Below are 16,643 nucleotides of genomic sequence, written 5' to 3'. Positions count from 1 at the left end.
GAAGAGGGAGAAGTGCATTTGCAAAACCTTCCTGAAAACAAACATTGGCAGTTTAATGGCACAGAAAGGAGCAAAAAAAGCAGACTATCCAAAAATCCAGATGCCCGCCCCTCGGCCCCCCTCCCCGCCCACTCCCGTCCCTCCCAAGAACAAAAACATGTTACCTCAGGTAGCATATGTCTAACACCACCTGCAGAGAGGGAAGCAGCCAGCCCCCAAGAACCACCGATTGCCACCTCCAGCTCTGAGGTCCTGCAACGCCGGAGCACACACTCGCGCAAGGCACATTCAGCAACAGGATTAAATACCAGGAAGTGGGGAGGAACGTACTTTTATTGAGAAATCAAAAAACGAATAAATGAAAGTACCATCTTCAAAGAGCATCTCACAGACACGGTACAGCAGGAGGAGTATTGCGGTAACATACAGCGGGAAAATACAGAGAGTCCAGTTACACAGGGCTCGCCATCTAACAGGTCAGCCGGCCTCCAACTCTTGTTGGCCTGACACACCGTGCAAATACAGAATGAGAACCAGCATCTGTTTGCAGAGTCCGAAGGGGTACACCAAGCTGAGAGCACTTAATTGGTTAGGGCTCCTGGAGTCGCCATGATTCCGCAACGGAGTAGACGCTCTAGGAATAAAGACTTGGCTGCCAAGGAAAGAGAATTAAAAAACAAAACAAAAAACAAAGCAAAACAAAGCTGAGAAGGCCCCCAGCGAGGCCCACTGTTTGAAATCGCAGGGGCTAGAGGGGCTGTGAGGAAAGACCCCTGCTTCGGCGGACAGAATGCAAAACTAATTCGGGGCCCCGAGGAGAAACCCCACTGACCCCCTCAGAGTCCTTGCAGCTAAAATGGATTTCGCCAAAAAATAAAACAAAGCAAACCATGAACAAAAGAAAGCCAAACTGATCCACCCCCACCCCCATCCCCGAAGGAAGCGGAAAAAAATAAACTCAATGAGAAACCCGCCCACCCAGTCTAGCCGGGTTTCTGATGGCCAAGGCTACCCTGCAGTGGTAGCCTGTGCCCAGCGACAGGCACAACTGGAGGCCTGAGGCAAGTGTGCTGAGGTAGCTAATGCTGCGTTCCAGAACCCGGATTCTCTCTGGGTTAGCTGGTATTTCAATTTCCTCCTGAGAGTAAATCAATAGCGCATGTCCACTAGGTTCCTAGGAGATCCCCACCAATCAAGTGTATGAAGAGTCCCAGAAGGTAACCTGATCAAATAGATTTCCAATTCAAAGGATGACTGTGTTGTGGTCCACCTCACCCCTCCCTCCAATTTTTAGGCTTATATCCGTTGTGTGGGTCGCCACTGCACACAGCTTGGGTTCTTGGGTTACTAGCAAGAAGAGTGGCTTCTTTTGCAGTGTGCAATCCAAAGTGTGGAACTGAGTCCGTGAACAGCAGGGCCTCAGCCCCTTTGTTCTCACGCAGACCGGCCCGTGCCGTAAGCATTTTCTCACACACCACGGCACTGCCGGGCCAGGCTCCAAGGGACGGTGCGGAAGAACAGCAGGTTGTTGGTCTGGGTTCCTTCCTTCCCAGACCTTTAGTCTGCCTCTTTTGTGGCTGTTTGCTTTTCAGCGTGGGGGTAATAGCATCAGCACCTCCCAGGGGGAAGGAGCGCGGGAAGGCAAAAGACATAATGAACGTTCACACTAGGCAAGATTTGGGGGTGCAGGGTGGGGTGGGGGGAGAGGAAACAGCAGATTAAAGAATCTCTAACACACAAGGTTTTGTTTTTGTTTTGTTTTCTAAGGTAAAAAGAACAACCAAACCAACAAACCAACAACCCAATCACATTTCAAACCATTTTGTATGAAATAGAGGGAGGGGGAGAAAAAAGGGTTTGCATGAAAAATCCAACCAAAACTTTAACTTTAAAAAGATATAAGCTTATCATTTAAATGTAACAAACTGGGAGAAAACGTGAGATTCTCAGCATAGCTGTCTGGCTGTGGAAAGCATTCCCAGTGAATAAACATTACCTTACCTGAACTCCGCGAGAGATTCTGCCCAGCTTGACTCTCATTCTGACCGCAGAACACAGCCATCCTGAAAATTCTAAAGAACAGCTTCTGTCACTGGTCCCACTACAGAGACTCCCCCCAGAGCCAGATGCTGACAGCACCAAGCAAGCTGCAGCTGGAGAGAGGTTCGGAAGGGTGGGAGGGAACTTACCTCTCTACAGGGCTTTGCACTGTTCTTTCCCCAAAAAGCCTTTGGGAAAGTTAGCATTCACCACGAGAGTGCACTGCGGGAAGCAGCCTTCTCGGGCGGATCTACAGGTGGATGCTAATTCTTTACACACAGATCGGAGGTCAGGCCTGGTCTCTTAGAAGTGTCCTAATCCATTAGCAAAGCTCTTGCCAAAGCACCTCTCTGAAGTATAGCAGTTTGGCTGCTCATCACAAGTCGGGTCCATACGTAGAGATTCGGGACCTCCACGGCCATTACTGTGACCCTTGGGTGCCTGGCCCCAGAGGGTCCTTTGGATCCCTTTGATGCTTACATGCCGGGCCTTGGCTGGCCAGCAGGATTTTAAAAACCCCAAAACCAACCCCTTTGACCATGTGTTTGATTTGTCCCGAATATGGTTACCCAGGTTCAGGCAGGCCTGAGGCGGGTGGGCAGGGAATAGTGATGCTATCTTTGGGCGGGTGGTGGTGGTGGTGTGTGGTGTGCATCTTTGGGGAGTAGGCTGTCCTTACAAACTTGTCTGTAAGAACAGACTAAGCCAGTCAGAAAGTTGGGCCAAGCTAGAAAGTCTGAAATGAATGTGTCCTGGAGAGGCTTTGGGTCCTGAGAGCAGGTGAGCTCACTGCCCGTCCGAATCTCCAAGCCAGCCTGGCTCTTCAATTCCCAACCAAAAAGACATGTTTGCAGGTCAGAACTTCCAAATGGGGGCAGGGTGGGGAAGGTGTGTGCCCTGTCCATGGTCAGTCAGCCACTTTTGCCACTGGTCTAGGGTGCGGTCTCCTGAAGGGATACCCGCCTAGAGTGCTCTTCCCCAAGAGGGTGGAGAGCAGCACGCTGCTGGGGCCCTACTAAAGGAAGGCTCCCGCTTCTCTGGCCCCTCAGAGAGGAGCGCCGGGGTGCTGTGCCTTCCCCAGAGTGCCGGGGAGGGCAGACGCTCAGGGAGGTGACTGGAAAGCACCAAGCTGAACACGCACGGGGAGCTTTTGCCGTTGATGTCGGTTCCCTCCGTCCAAACCAAAACCCCAACAATTCCTGGATTTCTTCTCCCACCCTTTTTCAGTTTTTAAAGGGGGACGGACGGTGGTGGGGAGCCAATGAATTTCTTGCGCTGACCAAATGGAATCAAGAAAGCCCATTATCACCGAATCAAGACAGCCTGTGTCCCTCGCCCCGCCCCCGCCCCCACCCCCGCCGGAGAGTGGGCTGTGGAAGATGAGAGCGGCTACCAGCCCTGTAGTGAAACAATGACAGAAGCTCTTCTTGGGGGAAGCTGGTCCTAAGAAAATGTTGGGGCAATCCCATCACAGATCATTCACTTACACAGTCCCTCTCGCGTCAAAGAAAGCATGTTAGTGAGGGCAAGTAACATAGAAGCCCAATACCAGAAAAGGTGTGTTCAGGAAAGTAAATAAATATAAATATAAAGGCCCCAAACTTTTAAAAGAGCATCAAACATTAAAAACAAAACCAACCAAAACAACAACAACAAAAAACCCCAAACAACAACAACAAAAATAACACCCTGAGATTTCGGGTTTTTTTATCTAATTACCATACTTACCGGCACAGGGAAACAGCACCGTCTGAGCGGTGCTACACTCCGATGCCTCCGCACAAACGTGTAGGGAACGGAGTTCACCAAAGCTTCCGCGAAAGGCACAACAGCGGGTGTAAGAAACTAGTGCCCGGAGCAGTGTAACCATGAAAGGCTCTCAGCTACCCCGCTTTGATGTGCACACTGCAGAGACACCACACTGGTCCCCGGGCCCTGGCCACACAGTTTACACTGTAAATACACCACAGCTTCATGGACTCCGGCTCAGCTCCTGAAAACCTCAGCATCACTCTGGCCTCTGCGGGGCTCCTGTGCACAGAGCCATCCATGGCCACGAGGTCATCGCTCTGCCCACTTGGACGTGCTGGTCAATCGGTACGTCACCACAGCCAGCTCGCCAGCTTGCCCTCGCCCCACACAGCACTGCCAACACACGGCCGTCCCTCGCCAAGACTGTCATCTCACAACAACACACAACACACAGCAAGAGAGCTCAGCACAGTGCTCAGCCGGCCTGGGGTGGGGGGAAGCAAGCCAGTACCATGTCGCGACCAGCCACACAGCCCGCTTCTCCTTCCAGCGGCTGGCAAACCACTAATCACTCCAGAGGCAACTGTTCCCTCTCAACAGACCTGGAGGCACCACCACGGCTGCTAACTAGCCCAACGCTAGGAGCACACGCACGCACGCGCACATACCCCCCGCCCCCCGAAAAAAATCAACAACCCTGCAACAGAACACGAGTGTTAGAGCTGACCAAAGCCGGACCCCTGGAGATGGTCAGAAAGGATGGTTAGAACTTACTGGTCCACTGAAGCCAGCCAGCTGCGTGATCATCAGGCACACGATGGACAGGATGAGCCTGGTGCGACAGAAGATCCACACAACCCTTCGGAGGGAAGCAGCGTCTGGACCAACTTCATTCAGTTCTTCTTGCCACAGTCTCTCTAGTCTTAACAAGGGCACATGTCCTCTGTTATACATCTCCCCGGGAAGACAGGCACGCCCCCGCTGCCCTCCTGCCATCGCCTTTGGTGTCCAGGCTTTGAAACCACTCAAGACAAGTGTCTCCTCTAAAATTAGATACAGACTCTGCACCTGCACCGGCCTGGGGAAGAAATGCCCTCCTTGGAGAATTACCTATGTACTCGGTACAGGGAGCCTCTCGGAACTCAAAGGACGAGAGCAAAGGTTTCTTTCTTTCTTCCACCCAGAAAGACAAAACAGAATTGTCCCTCAGTGGAAATAGGTTTGGGGCTAAGAACTTCCTCTCTCGAGGTGGCCCACCCCTTTCTGAAGGACCCTGTGGCAAAATGTAAAGTTGTAAACTAGCATTTTAATCATGACAATCGGCTACCACAAAAATGTATTCTGTCACAAGGCAGCAACATAATCTCCCTGCGGATTCAGGAAGAGAAGCGGGGCTGAGAGAGAGAGAGAAAGCCCGTGGTTAAAACAGGATCAAAGCGGAAACAGGAGAAGAGCACAGAGAAAGCAGTCCCCCGGCGTCCCTCCCGCCACTGGACAGCTCCGAGGACACCCAAGCCGTGGCCTTCCCGCTGCTGGACCCGCACCCCTAGCTCAGGCTCTAGGTATCCGGTATGTGGGAGCGGAGGGCGGAGCAGAGACGCCTACCTTCTGCAGTTCACCTCGGAAGACTCGTACTTGGACAGAGGCCACACGTCCTCCATCAGGAGCTCCCCCTTCTTGTGGGCCACGCGGGCCAGTGAAGAGAGCCAGGAGAAGGTCATGCAGGAGAAGAGCCCGGCATTGTCCACGGGGTGCTGGTGTCTGAGGAGAGGAACCCGAATGACAGCTCCCACCACCGAGCTGCTCAGGAAACACCCCTGACGAAGCCAGATCTTCCCAAGCGCTCTGACCTTGGCCCCCAGCGCTTCCCCCAGGCTTGCCCTGGGCCAGGAGAGCCCCTGACTTACTTGGAAGTGGTCCGGATGGGCTTCAGAGCACTCAGGCCGTGATGGTACTTTCCCTTGGGACGGTCCTCATCCAGGATTCGCAGATGAGAGTGCGCGGAGACATCCAGGGAGAGACCCTCAGCTCGGGCAGCGGTCTCCAAGGCATCCTGGCATTCCAACTGCGTTGACAGACAGGGAGAGAGGCGGACCGCGGCCCAGGAACGTTAGAGAAAAGCAGGAGAGGCAAGCCAAACGATGTAACAGCTCCCACTACACGCCAGCATCATCTTCCAGGAGGCATCAGGGGGGCCGGAGGTCCAACACGCGTGCTGGATGAGAAGGACTCGCTAAGGCTCATTAAACATGTGTTTGACAATTTGTACTGCCATCACCAATATATTTTGGCTTTCATTTCCCAGTGTGGACTGGGGGGCCGATACTTTACTGCTGATTGCGTATTCCTGTGCCTGTTTCTAAGTCAGGAAGGTCCCAACCAGCCCCAGCAGAACAGCCCTGCCAAAGGTCAAAGTGTACACCCGGCTCCTGTGTCACTGCTTCATCAACAACTTGGAGAGCAATACATGCCCACACCCCACCCCGATCCCCGCCCCGGCTGCTGACCACAGTGCTCCCTTCCTGCTGCAGACGCAGAAGTGTCTTTCCCCTCCAGCTACACACATCGCTCTCTCCTCCGTGAGCAGTGAACTTCACATGCCAGGAAGATGTCCAGCAATTACAGATCCCCACGTCAAGGCTGGGAGAACGTGTCCGCAGCCGATCACAGAGACACGTTTACACGTGTGTTTTCTTTGAGTATGTACGGACAGGCTTATTCCAGTTAGACTTCTAGGAGCAGCACGTCTTGACTGGCCCACATACAGGAATGCACTGAGAGAACAAATATGGCAAACTGGTCACTGGGAAATCAGAGTGAGAGGTAAATGAAAACATGGAATTCCTTGTACTGTTCTAAAACTTGCCTGTTAAGGTCAAAACAATGTTGAAAAGTAGTTATTTCTATGAACAAAACTGAAGATAACCTGCAGACTGGGAAATTATTTTCAGACCCATGTATCAGGTAAAAGCCTACTATCTAAAATACATATATGCAGACCTCTAACTGTTACCAACAAAAAGACAAACCACCTGATGAAATCAAAAATTGGACTTGAAAAGAGGACATTTTCATTGTGTCCCCAAAGTACGGAGCAGAACTGCACCAGAGGGTTTCCCAAAGCACATCTTCCTGAAAGCAGACTGCTCCATCTCTGTCCCATGAACAGCAGGTAGGTTGAAGCCATGGATTCTCCGTGAGCAGCTCAGTGCTCACACAGGTCTCACACCAGGGCTTCCTCATGAGCCATCAGGTCAATTCCAACTCACAGCCACCTTATACAGAGTTTCCACGGCTGGAAATCTTCATAGCAACAGACAGCCTCATCTCTCGCCCACGGTGCAGCTGAGGGGTTTGAACAGCCAACCTGTGGTTAGCAGTCCAACGCTTACCTGATAGCACAACCAGACCTCTTTCATTAGCCATCAAACTCACCACCTTTCAATTGATTCTGACTCATCCGGACCTTACAGGACAGGGCAGAACTTCCCCTCTGGGATTCTGAGACTAAATCTTTACGGGAGAGGGCAGCCTCATCTTTCTTCGGCAGAGTGGCTGGTGGGTGTGAACCACTGTCCTTGCAGTTAGCAGCTCAGCATGTAGCCCACTACCCCATCACCCCTATTCAACAGGTAGCTAACTATTCATTAGCCACTAGAGCAGTGGTTCTCAACCTTCCTCATGCCACGACCCTTTAAAACAGTTCTTCGTGTTGTGGTGACACACCCCCCATCATAAAATTATTTTTGTTGCCACTTCCTAACCTTAATTTTGCTACTGTTATTAATCAAACAACCCCTGTGGATCATTCAACTCCCAAAGGGGTCGCGACCCCCAAGTTGAGAACTGCTGCACTAGAAGCATGTAAATCAAAACCACAAGGAGATATCATATCACCCCAATTAAAACAATGCTGAACAACAACAAAACCCAGGAAACAAGGGTTGGAGAAACTGTCTGTGACAAAACCCTCATCTATTGCTGGTGGAAACAACAAATGGTGGGAACGTTCGGTGGCCCCTGAGAGAGTTGAACCCAGAACTACCATATGACCCAGTTAGCCTGACTCCTAGCTAGGTACGGACCCAGAAGAAATGATGGCAGTACACTATTCTGAAGCATGATAATGAATATGCAAATTATGTGCCAATAAAACTGTTAGGGAAAAAAGAAAAGGAAATGTTAACCTTAAAAAAAGAGAGAGATTGGATTCTATTGGCTAGAATTTCGTGACAATTGTTGCCTCTATGTTCTCCAGGCGTATTGGTCTGTCGTTCTCTATTCTGGTAATGTCCTTGCTTACTCTGGGCTATCAGGGTGATACTTGCTTCATGGAATGAGTTTGGTAGTGTGATGTCCTTTTCTATGTCTTGGAATAGTTTGTGTAGTACTGAATGCTTAATAGAATTCTCAGTAAAGGCGCTGGATCCCGGAAAAAAAGAAAAATGATAAGAAGCACACCATGAAGAATGTGATCAATCCATAGCACTGACTGTAAAGGTGGAAGTTGTGCTGGCAAATGTTTCGATGTGCACATTTCCATCACAATAAAAAAGGGACTGTCTCGAATAAAGCCTAACTACTCTGGTCAAAGCGTGCAAGACAGAAAGGCAGAAAGAAGAGACAACTGGGGATCATCGCAGTGCAGTAATCTCGGCTTCACATGAAGACGGAGGCAGGTGAACTGAATTCACTAGTTAGGAGAGTTTTATAAACACCCTTTGATATTATGGCAGCACCGTTTGACTATTAAACCACTAGTGAGTATGCTTGCAAGGCAATGGGATACTAGCATTAAGGCGAAACTGAAATCTTTGCATCTGCATTCACTTGCTCTTTCTGTATATACTGGGTACCTACTTGCCTACCTTGTGTGAGACTGTTCTGATGCTGGGAATAAGATTAAGTTAATCCCTATGTGCCTTATTGATGATGCAAAGGCATTTGACTGTGTGGATCCTAATTATGGGTACCACCACAAAGAACGGGAATTCCAGAACATTTGAGTTGTGCTCATGAGAAACCTTGCGGCAGTGGTGGTGGTGTTAGATGCCAACACCACAGCAACCCTATGCACAACGGAACAAAAAACACTACCCAGCCCTGTACCATCCACACAATTGTTCCTATTCCGGGGCCAAAAGGCACTTGCTTGAGCGGAACGAGGAGGTACTCTTCATTTTCGATGTTAGAAGCGGTGTGTGCCGGGGGTACTCTTCCACCACACTTACTCCCCATCTGTATGCTGAGCAAATCGTTCCAGAGGCTGGGCTATACAAAGAACTCTGCAACAGGACTGGAGGAAAGCTCATTAACAATCTTTGAGTCACCGACGACACACTTTGCTTGCTAAAAGCTAAGAGAACTTGAAGAATGGATTATAACTCAACATAAAGAAAGCAAAAATCAATAGACAATATCATTAATAAATGAAGAAAGGACTGAAGTTATCAAGGATGTCATTGGCTTCACAATCAAAACTTCTGGAAGCAGCAGTCATGAAATACAACAACCTAATGCATGGGGCCAATCTGCTGCAAAAGGCTTCTGTAAGTGTTACTGGGTCCAGATTCCAGGTGTCACTTTGAGGGGGACTAAAGCCAGGGTGTCTTGAGTCACCTTGTATGCACCGAGAGCTGAATAATGAAGGAAGACGACCAGAGAAGGACCGATGCATTTGAATGCCGGTGGTGGTGACAAGTACTGAGATTACCAGACTGCCCCGAGCAACCCAATAGGTACAGGCCAGAACGCTCCTTAGACGCAAGGTGGCAAGACTTTCATCTCGTGTACTTATGCTATGTTATCAGGACAGCCCAGTCCCTGGGGAAGGGCATCATGCTTGGTAAAGTAGAGGGTCAGAGAAAAACAGGAAGCCCGTGCACAGGGTGGATCGACACCGTGGCTGCAACAATGGGCTCACACACACTAAGTGTAAGGGTAGCAAGAGACCAGGCGGCTTTCGTTCTGTTCTTTGTGGGGTCACTAAGAAGCAGAACTGGCTCCACAGCACCATTCAACAGCATGTGTAGAGCACATCAACTTTAAGTTCATCTCCCAAAGGTCTAGGGACCATATGCACCAAAACTGAATAGACTTAAATAAACACCTCCGACAACATGGGCTTTTGTTCTTTTGCTACATATAATGATGTCACGTAGTAAGCTACCTTCTGTATTGGACAAAGCCAAGTGCAAAACCTAAAACAGACGCCAGTGAGTGCTACAGCCCAAGCTTTCTTCCTCCAGGCTGGGACCATTGAACAACTGTGGGAGAAAGAGCGAGGGCTTCTGTCCTACCTTGGACTTCAGAACAAGGACTCGGCACAATGTTATCCTGGCCAGAAAAAAACAAACAAACAAATAAACCAGCCCCTGTGAAAGTGGCTGAAATTGCACTAGTCCTCCTCAAAATTCCATGTAATAATATAGTAGGGATTCTCAGTATGGGTAGGGGGTACACTGTTGATCAAAGAGAATCAGCCCTATCCTTTCGAAATCATATACCACTTGTGTTACTCATTCCTAAACTTTCCCCAAACTGTCTCTTATTGTCCTGTGCTTAGTCAGCACCTAGGGCAAAAAAATTAAGGGTCTGACAAAGATGAGATCACACTTTTGAGGGGAGCCCAGTCCTGCTCCCGGTCTCCTTCAGATAAAGGTTTCTTCAAAGTTGAGCAGCAGATGGCTATCTTTTGGTAAGAATTCTTGAATGTCAAAATAGCATTGCTAGAAAAAGAAAAAGAAAAGAATTCTCTTGCTTCAATAAAAGTCACTTTTTCTTCCAGTACTAACATGGTCATGGGCAGAATTTCCCCGTGGCTGCCGGTCAGTGAAGTATGGGGATTCAGAACACAAGACAAGCAAGTTACCCGACCACTTGAAGCTTCAAATGACCATTTTTAAGGGCCCTGTGGCACTGTGGGTTAGGTGTTGGACTGCTAACCTATCACAGGGTCAGCTGCTCAAATCCATTGGCTTTTCTGAGGGTGAAAGACGAGGCTGTCTGCTCCAGAAAGACGGATAGTTTCAGAAACCCTATCCAGGATCACTATGGCTCAGAACTGACTCAATGGCAGTGGGTTCACTCATTTTACAATTGTCTACGCATCTACTACCCAGAGCTGAACAGAATGAATGGGATAATGACGTCTAGCAAAACATTGGGAACATAAAAACATTTACTCAGAACCTCCAACTCACTGCCAACAAGTCAGTGCTGCCGCGCAGGGACCCCATAGGATAGGGGAGAGCTGCTGCTCCTGTGAGTTTCCAAGACTGCAACTCTTTACGGGCGAAGAAAGCCCTGCTTTTTCCCACAGAGTTGCTGGGGGCTTCAACTCGGACTTTGTGATTAGCTGCCCAAAACGTAGCCACACCATCACCAGAGCTCGCTAATAAGCGTTTACTACATATTAACAACTGTTATGGATTGAATTGTGTCCACCAAAACCATGTGTTGCCAATACCAACTCCTCTACCTGTCAGGGTATTTGTTGGGCTACTAACTGCAAGGTCACCAGTTTGAAACCACCAGCTACTCTGTGGGAGAAAGATGAGGCTTTCTAATCCTGCAAAGAGTTACAGTCTGGGAAACCCACAGGGGGAGTTCTACTCTGTCCTGTAAGGGCACCATAAGTGGGAATTACGTGATGGCGCCGAGTTTGGTCTTTGCATCTGTAGATGTCATCCTATCTGCGAACAAGGATGTCTCTGTTATATTAATGAGGTCATATCCGTGTAGTGTGTCTTACACAGAAAGACTTTTGAGACATAAAGAGCTGGTTAGAGAGAGAGAAAAACATATACACACTCAAAAGACCCCTGTGCATTTTTCCAAACTTATTTGGACTATCATCCATTTAAGAAAAAAAAATTACCTCCTCTCTGGAGGCAGGACAACAGAAAAGTGGGTGAAGGGAGACGTTGGACAGTGTAAGATATGGCAAAATAATAATGACTTGTATATTATCAAGGGTTCATGAGGGAGTGGGGGGGAAGGAGGGAAGGGGAATAAATGAGAAGCTGATGCCAGGGGCTCAAGTGGAAAGCAAATGTTTTGAGAATGATGATGGCAACAAATGTGCTTGACACAATGGATGTATGTATGGATTGTGATAAGTGTTGTATGAGCCCCCAATAAAATGATTAAATAAATTGTATGCATAAAAAAAGAAAAAAAATTAATTAGCCCTCCCACCCTTTATCCCATCCCACAGTAATGAAAAACTTGTACTATCGGCCATAATCCAGAATAAAGTATAGGTATCTGCTTTTGCAGCCCCCCTGAATAGTTACAGTGGATTCACCCATTTTGGGAAACATTGCTCTATAGGGTTTCCAAAGCTGTAAATCTTTATGGGAACAGATCGCCTCATCATGCTACCATAGAGTGGCTGGTGGGTTTGAACCTGAGCCACTGACTTTGAGGTTAGCTGTCGAAACCTTATCAGACAGTAGCACTAGATAATTGAAAGAAGTGGCAGTCTGCTTCCATAAAGAGTACAGTTTTGGAAACCCGATGGCAGTTCTGCTCAGCCCCGGAGGGTCACCGTGAGTTGGAACGGCCTTGAAGGCAGACAGCGGGCTGGGTCTGGTGCTTCTCTGCTCAGGGCTCCTGGAGCACAGGAGGCCCGGACCTGGTCTCTGTACCCCTGCCCCTTAGCACAGTAAGGGGCGTGGCACCCAGCATTCAAACGTCGACTCAAAGAACTTCCTGGTGCCTCCCGGTCTGCATCCTTACCCTGGGATCACCTCAACATAAACCACTGAGCTGATCTCCTGAACCACTCTACCTCTGTGCAGATGCTGCCGTTGTTCAGCTTATGACCAATGGTTAATAAGTAATGACAGCATTACTGAGGATCAACCCCCACCACCAGGATCCAGCACTGAGGCGATAGCTCCGGGCTATGGCTCAACCTACTGACAGAATCAGGCAGTATTTCATTCTATTGGGCAGAAGGTCGTCGTGAGGGGCGGGGCAGAGGAGAGACAGTGAAGTAAGACTTCAGAGGCCGACTTGAGTGAAGGGGAAGAAAGTAACCCACCTGAGGGACAAGAGAAATCAAAGAAGTGGGTGGGGCTGGGGATAAAGGAACCTTGGGGGGGGGGGTTGTTAAGTGGTTTATTATTATTTTTAAGTGGTTTAAATTATTGGATACAAAACAGATGATCTGAAAATTCACACCTCCACCCAGTTCACAGTTAAAAAAAGTCATGAGTTTGTTAACCACACCATCAAGCTCCTAGCACGTAAACACCCACCTGCCGCTCAATAATCCTGGGTTACAATACGCACTCGGCTACTGCTGCAATTGCTTTAGTCTTGCTAGCCCTCAGGTACTGATTTCATCCACCTGAGCTGCCTCTACCTGTGACCCTGCAATAAACAGAGGAAGCTAGGACAACCCTCCTTGTCTATCATCAAATCTCTTAACTAGCGTTCACCTGTAAAGGCAACCTGTTACTTACAGGTGATAGGAAAATTTACCCAAATTAATTTGATAAGCATTGCTCGTACGACGCGCCAGGTACTACTGTAAATGTGTTTCAGGTATTACCTCATTTAACGCTGTGAACGACCCTGAGGTGGTGAGTGTTAGGGGTTACGGGGTCAGTTCCTACTCACTGCACCCGACGTGCAACGCTGCGCCACACTGCCAATCCTGCACCACCCAGAAGTCAGTATATCTGAGCCCACAGTGGTAGCCACTGTGTTAACAACCCATCTCACTAGGGTCTTCCTCTTGTCTCTTACCAAGCATGATGTGCTTCTCCAACAACTGGTCCGCCCCCCCCTCCCAACCAGGTGTCCAAAGCAGGAAACGAAACACCAAGTCTCACCATCTTTGCTTCAAAGGACCAAGCTGGCTGTCCAAGACCTAACTGCCTGTCTCTCTGGGAGTTGGTATTTTCAGCACGTCATTCAAATGCATCCATTCTTCTCGGGTCTTCTGTATTCCAGTTCCAGCTTTCATATGCATAAGAAGTAATCACACATATCAGGCATCCCTGGTCCTCAGGGTGGTATCTTTGCTCATTCACACTGTACAGAAGTCTTTCGTAGCAGACCTGCCCAATGCAATACCGTCAGGGGAGCCAGCCCCTAACAAATCATTCCAGGCCTGGCAGGCGCAATTGTACAGCGATAATATATAAAGATTATAATAAAGTCATAGAGAATGAGAGGCGAGAGTGTGAAATAAAGGAGTCAGACACATTTCATGGTAGCATGCTCACTTCAGCCCCATTTGGTGGTCCATGTGGGGATGTGGAAGGTAGGAATGGCAGGAGAGAGGGAGCGGGCAAGGACAGGGGGAGAGGGGACAGGGGAGAGAGTGACTGGGGGAGAGGGGCAAGGGCCAGAGCAGAGAGGAACCAGGGACCTGGGGAGAGAGGGAAGGATTTATTACTAACCAAGGCTTATATCTATTTTGGGAACATGTAAGCCCCCTAATTACAGGTAAAGACATAGGTCACAGGAAGGGGTTGTACTATAGGTAATACTGTAATAAGAGAGGGAGATCTAAAGGTATACATGAAATAGGAAGGGAGATTGGGGGTATTCATGTGACAAGATGGGTGGATCATAGATTCAAGATGGCAGCCTAACTTTGGATGTCACTGAGCAGGTTTGGCCTGTTCTCCAGCTTTCCATGGAAACCATTACTATCCTTATCAGTAGGGTGTGAGTCCCACCTACAGTGGACCAGCCAGTAGTCTAACGGCTGAATGCCAACAGGGAGACTATCTCTGAGCATCTGACCCCCCACCATGTGCTGGCAAACAGCTTCTAATGTTTGGCAGGGCATTTTTGGAGAAGACAAAGCTGGGGGAACGTCTTTCTTTATCCCACTCAACACATCATTTGACTTCCTGACTGCCGCTTCCATGAGTTTTGATTATGGCTCCAACGGAAAAGAAATCCTTTGACAACTTTAATCTTCGAGCCATTTGTCATGGTGGAGGGCTGAGTTCTTTACACTGAGCTCTAACCCATCCTGCAGGTGGTGTCTAGGGGTCTTCTTCAAGTCCCCTTCACGTTCAGGAGGTCAGTAAGGCTGTGCCATCCGCATATAGCAGTTTGTGAAGGAGCCTTCCTCCAATTGGATGCCACATTCTCCTTCATATAGTGCAGCTTCTCTGATTACGTACGCAGCACACAGAGGGTTAAGTGGGGTGGAAGGACACAACCCGAGGCACACCTGTCCTGATTTTAAACCGGGCAGCATTCCTTCACTGGGTTCAACTAAGTACGTGTCCTGTACGCAGGCTCAGCGGAGCCCGGTGCTTCCCGAGGACAGCCAGCTGATGATGCCTTTGCACAGTCAAGAAGGCACACGCAAACATCTCTCTGGTAGTCTCTACTTTCAGCCAAGCTCCCTTTGACGTCAGCAACGACATCCCTGTCCCCCATGGGTGACCCTGTTGAGATGTGAAATGCAAGTGGCATGGCTTTTATCATCACGGCAACACACAAGCCACCACGGTATGACAACCCCCACCCCCACCCCCAATTCTGATTCGTAGCAACCCCACAAGGCTGCCCCTTTGGGTTTCTGACTCTGCAACTTTCACTAGAGTGTAAAGCCCCATCTTTCTCCCAAGGGACGGCTGGGGGTTTCGAACTGCAGACCTTGACCAAGTGACTTACAGGTGGTAGCTCGGTAAGAGCATCCCAATTTGACTGCTAAGGAAGGAGTCGCAGAGATGATGTTAAGTAACAGCAGGGATTTAAACCCAGGCTCAGAAGCTGCACTTCCCATCACTTTCTTATCCACGTTTATTTTAAAATAAAGAAACATCCATCTAACGCTGTGTAAGGTGACCTTAGCTGGACCTCCAGGGTGATTCCAGAGAGGAGAAACGATGACTCTCTGACTCTTCTAACTAATTTCATTATAATAAATGGTAGCTTCCAAAGTTCCAATTAGGTGATTAGGATACAAGAATGAAAATGAACTATTCTACTTAATTGAGAAAGTGTACTTCCCTAATTGTTTGAAAACCAAAGTTGAACAGATGGGAGAAGACAGCTAGATTACAGACCTGCATTTACAGAGGAAATAGGGACATCTTTCTATTTACACGTGAATAGAACCCTGGCAGCCACTGAGCTGGAGGCCGGTTCCTCTTTTTCCCTAGGCTGCCGAAGGAAGCGCGCTGGGCCAATCCTGTCAGCGATCAAGATGTCTTTGTTTGAAGGTCAAGATGAATTCATCCCGCCACGTTCACACCCTGTAAAAGCAATTCCCTACATTCAAACACCAAATGAACAGAAAATGATTCATGAAGACAGACAAGCTATAGCGACTCACTCTATGAAGTGTAAATAACAGGACAAGGAAACCTTACTACCTTATCGAACTAGCATTAAGGGATAGGAATAAACTAAGGAAGAGACCAGGTAACCAATAAATATATTTTGAAAGATGGGCTTTTATTGAAAACTGTGATTTTTAAAATGCATCTATTCACCATGTATTTGATGGTCTACTATGTGCCAAGGGCCATCCTGAGCGTGGGGTTCAGGAGTGAAGAACAGCCCTCAGTAAATCACTCCCTTTCTATGTGCTGTAGTCTAGTGTGGGGGGTGAAACTTTTTTAAAATCATTTTATTAGGGGCTCATACAACTCTTATCGCAATCCATACATACATCAGTTGTGTAAAGCACATCTGTACATTCATTGCCCTCATCATTCTCAAAACTTTTACTCTCCACTTAAGCCCCTGGCATCAGCTCCTCATTTTTCCCCTCCCTCCCCGCTCCCCTCTCCATCATGAATCCTTGATGATTTCTAAATTATTATTTTGTCATATCTTCTTTTTTTTTTATTTTGTCATATCTT

The 16,643-nt window shown here is 48.5% G+C and overlaps 1 protein-coding gene across 4 annotated transcripts in view; it reads right to left on the bottom strand.

The window, feature by feature from the left end:
* ABCC5 (ATP binding cassette subfamily C member 5) overlaps window positions 1-16,643 on the bottom strand; it is a 76,598-nt gene that overhangs the window by 43,985 nt on the left and 15,970 nt on the right. For 3 of the 4 annotated variants that reach the window (XM_004713450.2, XM_045296441.1, XM_045296440.1), the window contains exons 3-5: window positions 5,700-5,857; window positions 5,398-5,553; window positions 4,567-4,714 (exon numbers count right to left, since the gene is read on the bottom strand). In XM_004713450.2, coding sequence (XP_004713507.1) covers window positions 4,567-4,714; window positions 5,398-5,553; window positions 5,700-5,857 — 462 coding nt within the window. Of the gene's footprint in view, window positions 1-315; window positions 2,073-4,566; window positions 4,715-5,397; window positions 5,554-5,699; window positions 5,858-16,643 lie in introns of those variants that run through there. The other variant, XM_004713451.2, reaches the window with a different exon arrangement.

Source organism: Echinops telfairi, unplaced genomic scaffold (genome assembly GCF_000313985.2).
Source record: "Echinops telfairi isolate 266 unplaced genomic scaffold, ASM31398v2 ScPeMD7_7407;HRSCAF=8445, whole genome shotgun sequence".
NCBI classification, from domain to species: domain Eukaryota; kingdom Metazoa; phylum Chordata; class Mammalia; order Afrosoricida; family Tenrecidae; genus Echinops; species Echinops telfairi.
This window is presented reverse-complemented; position numbering and strand designations above follow the sequence as displayed.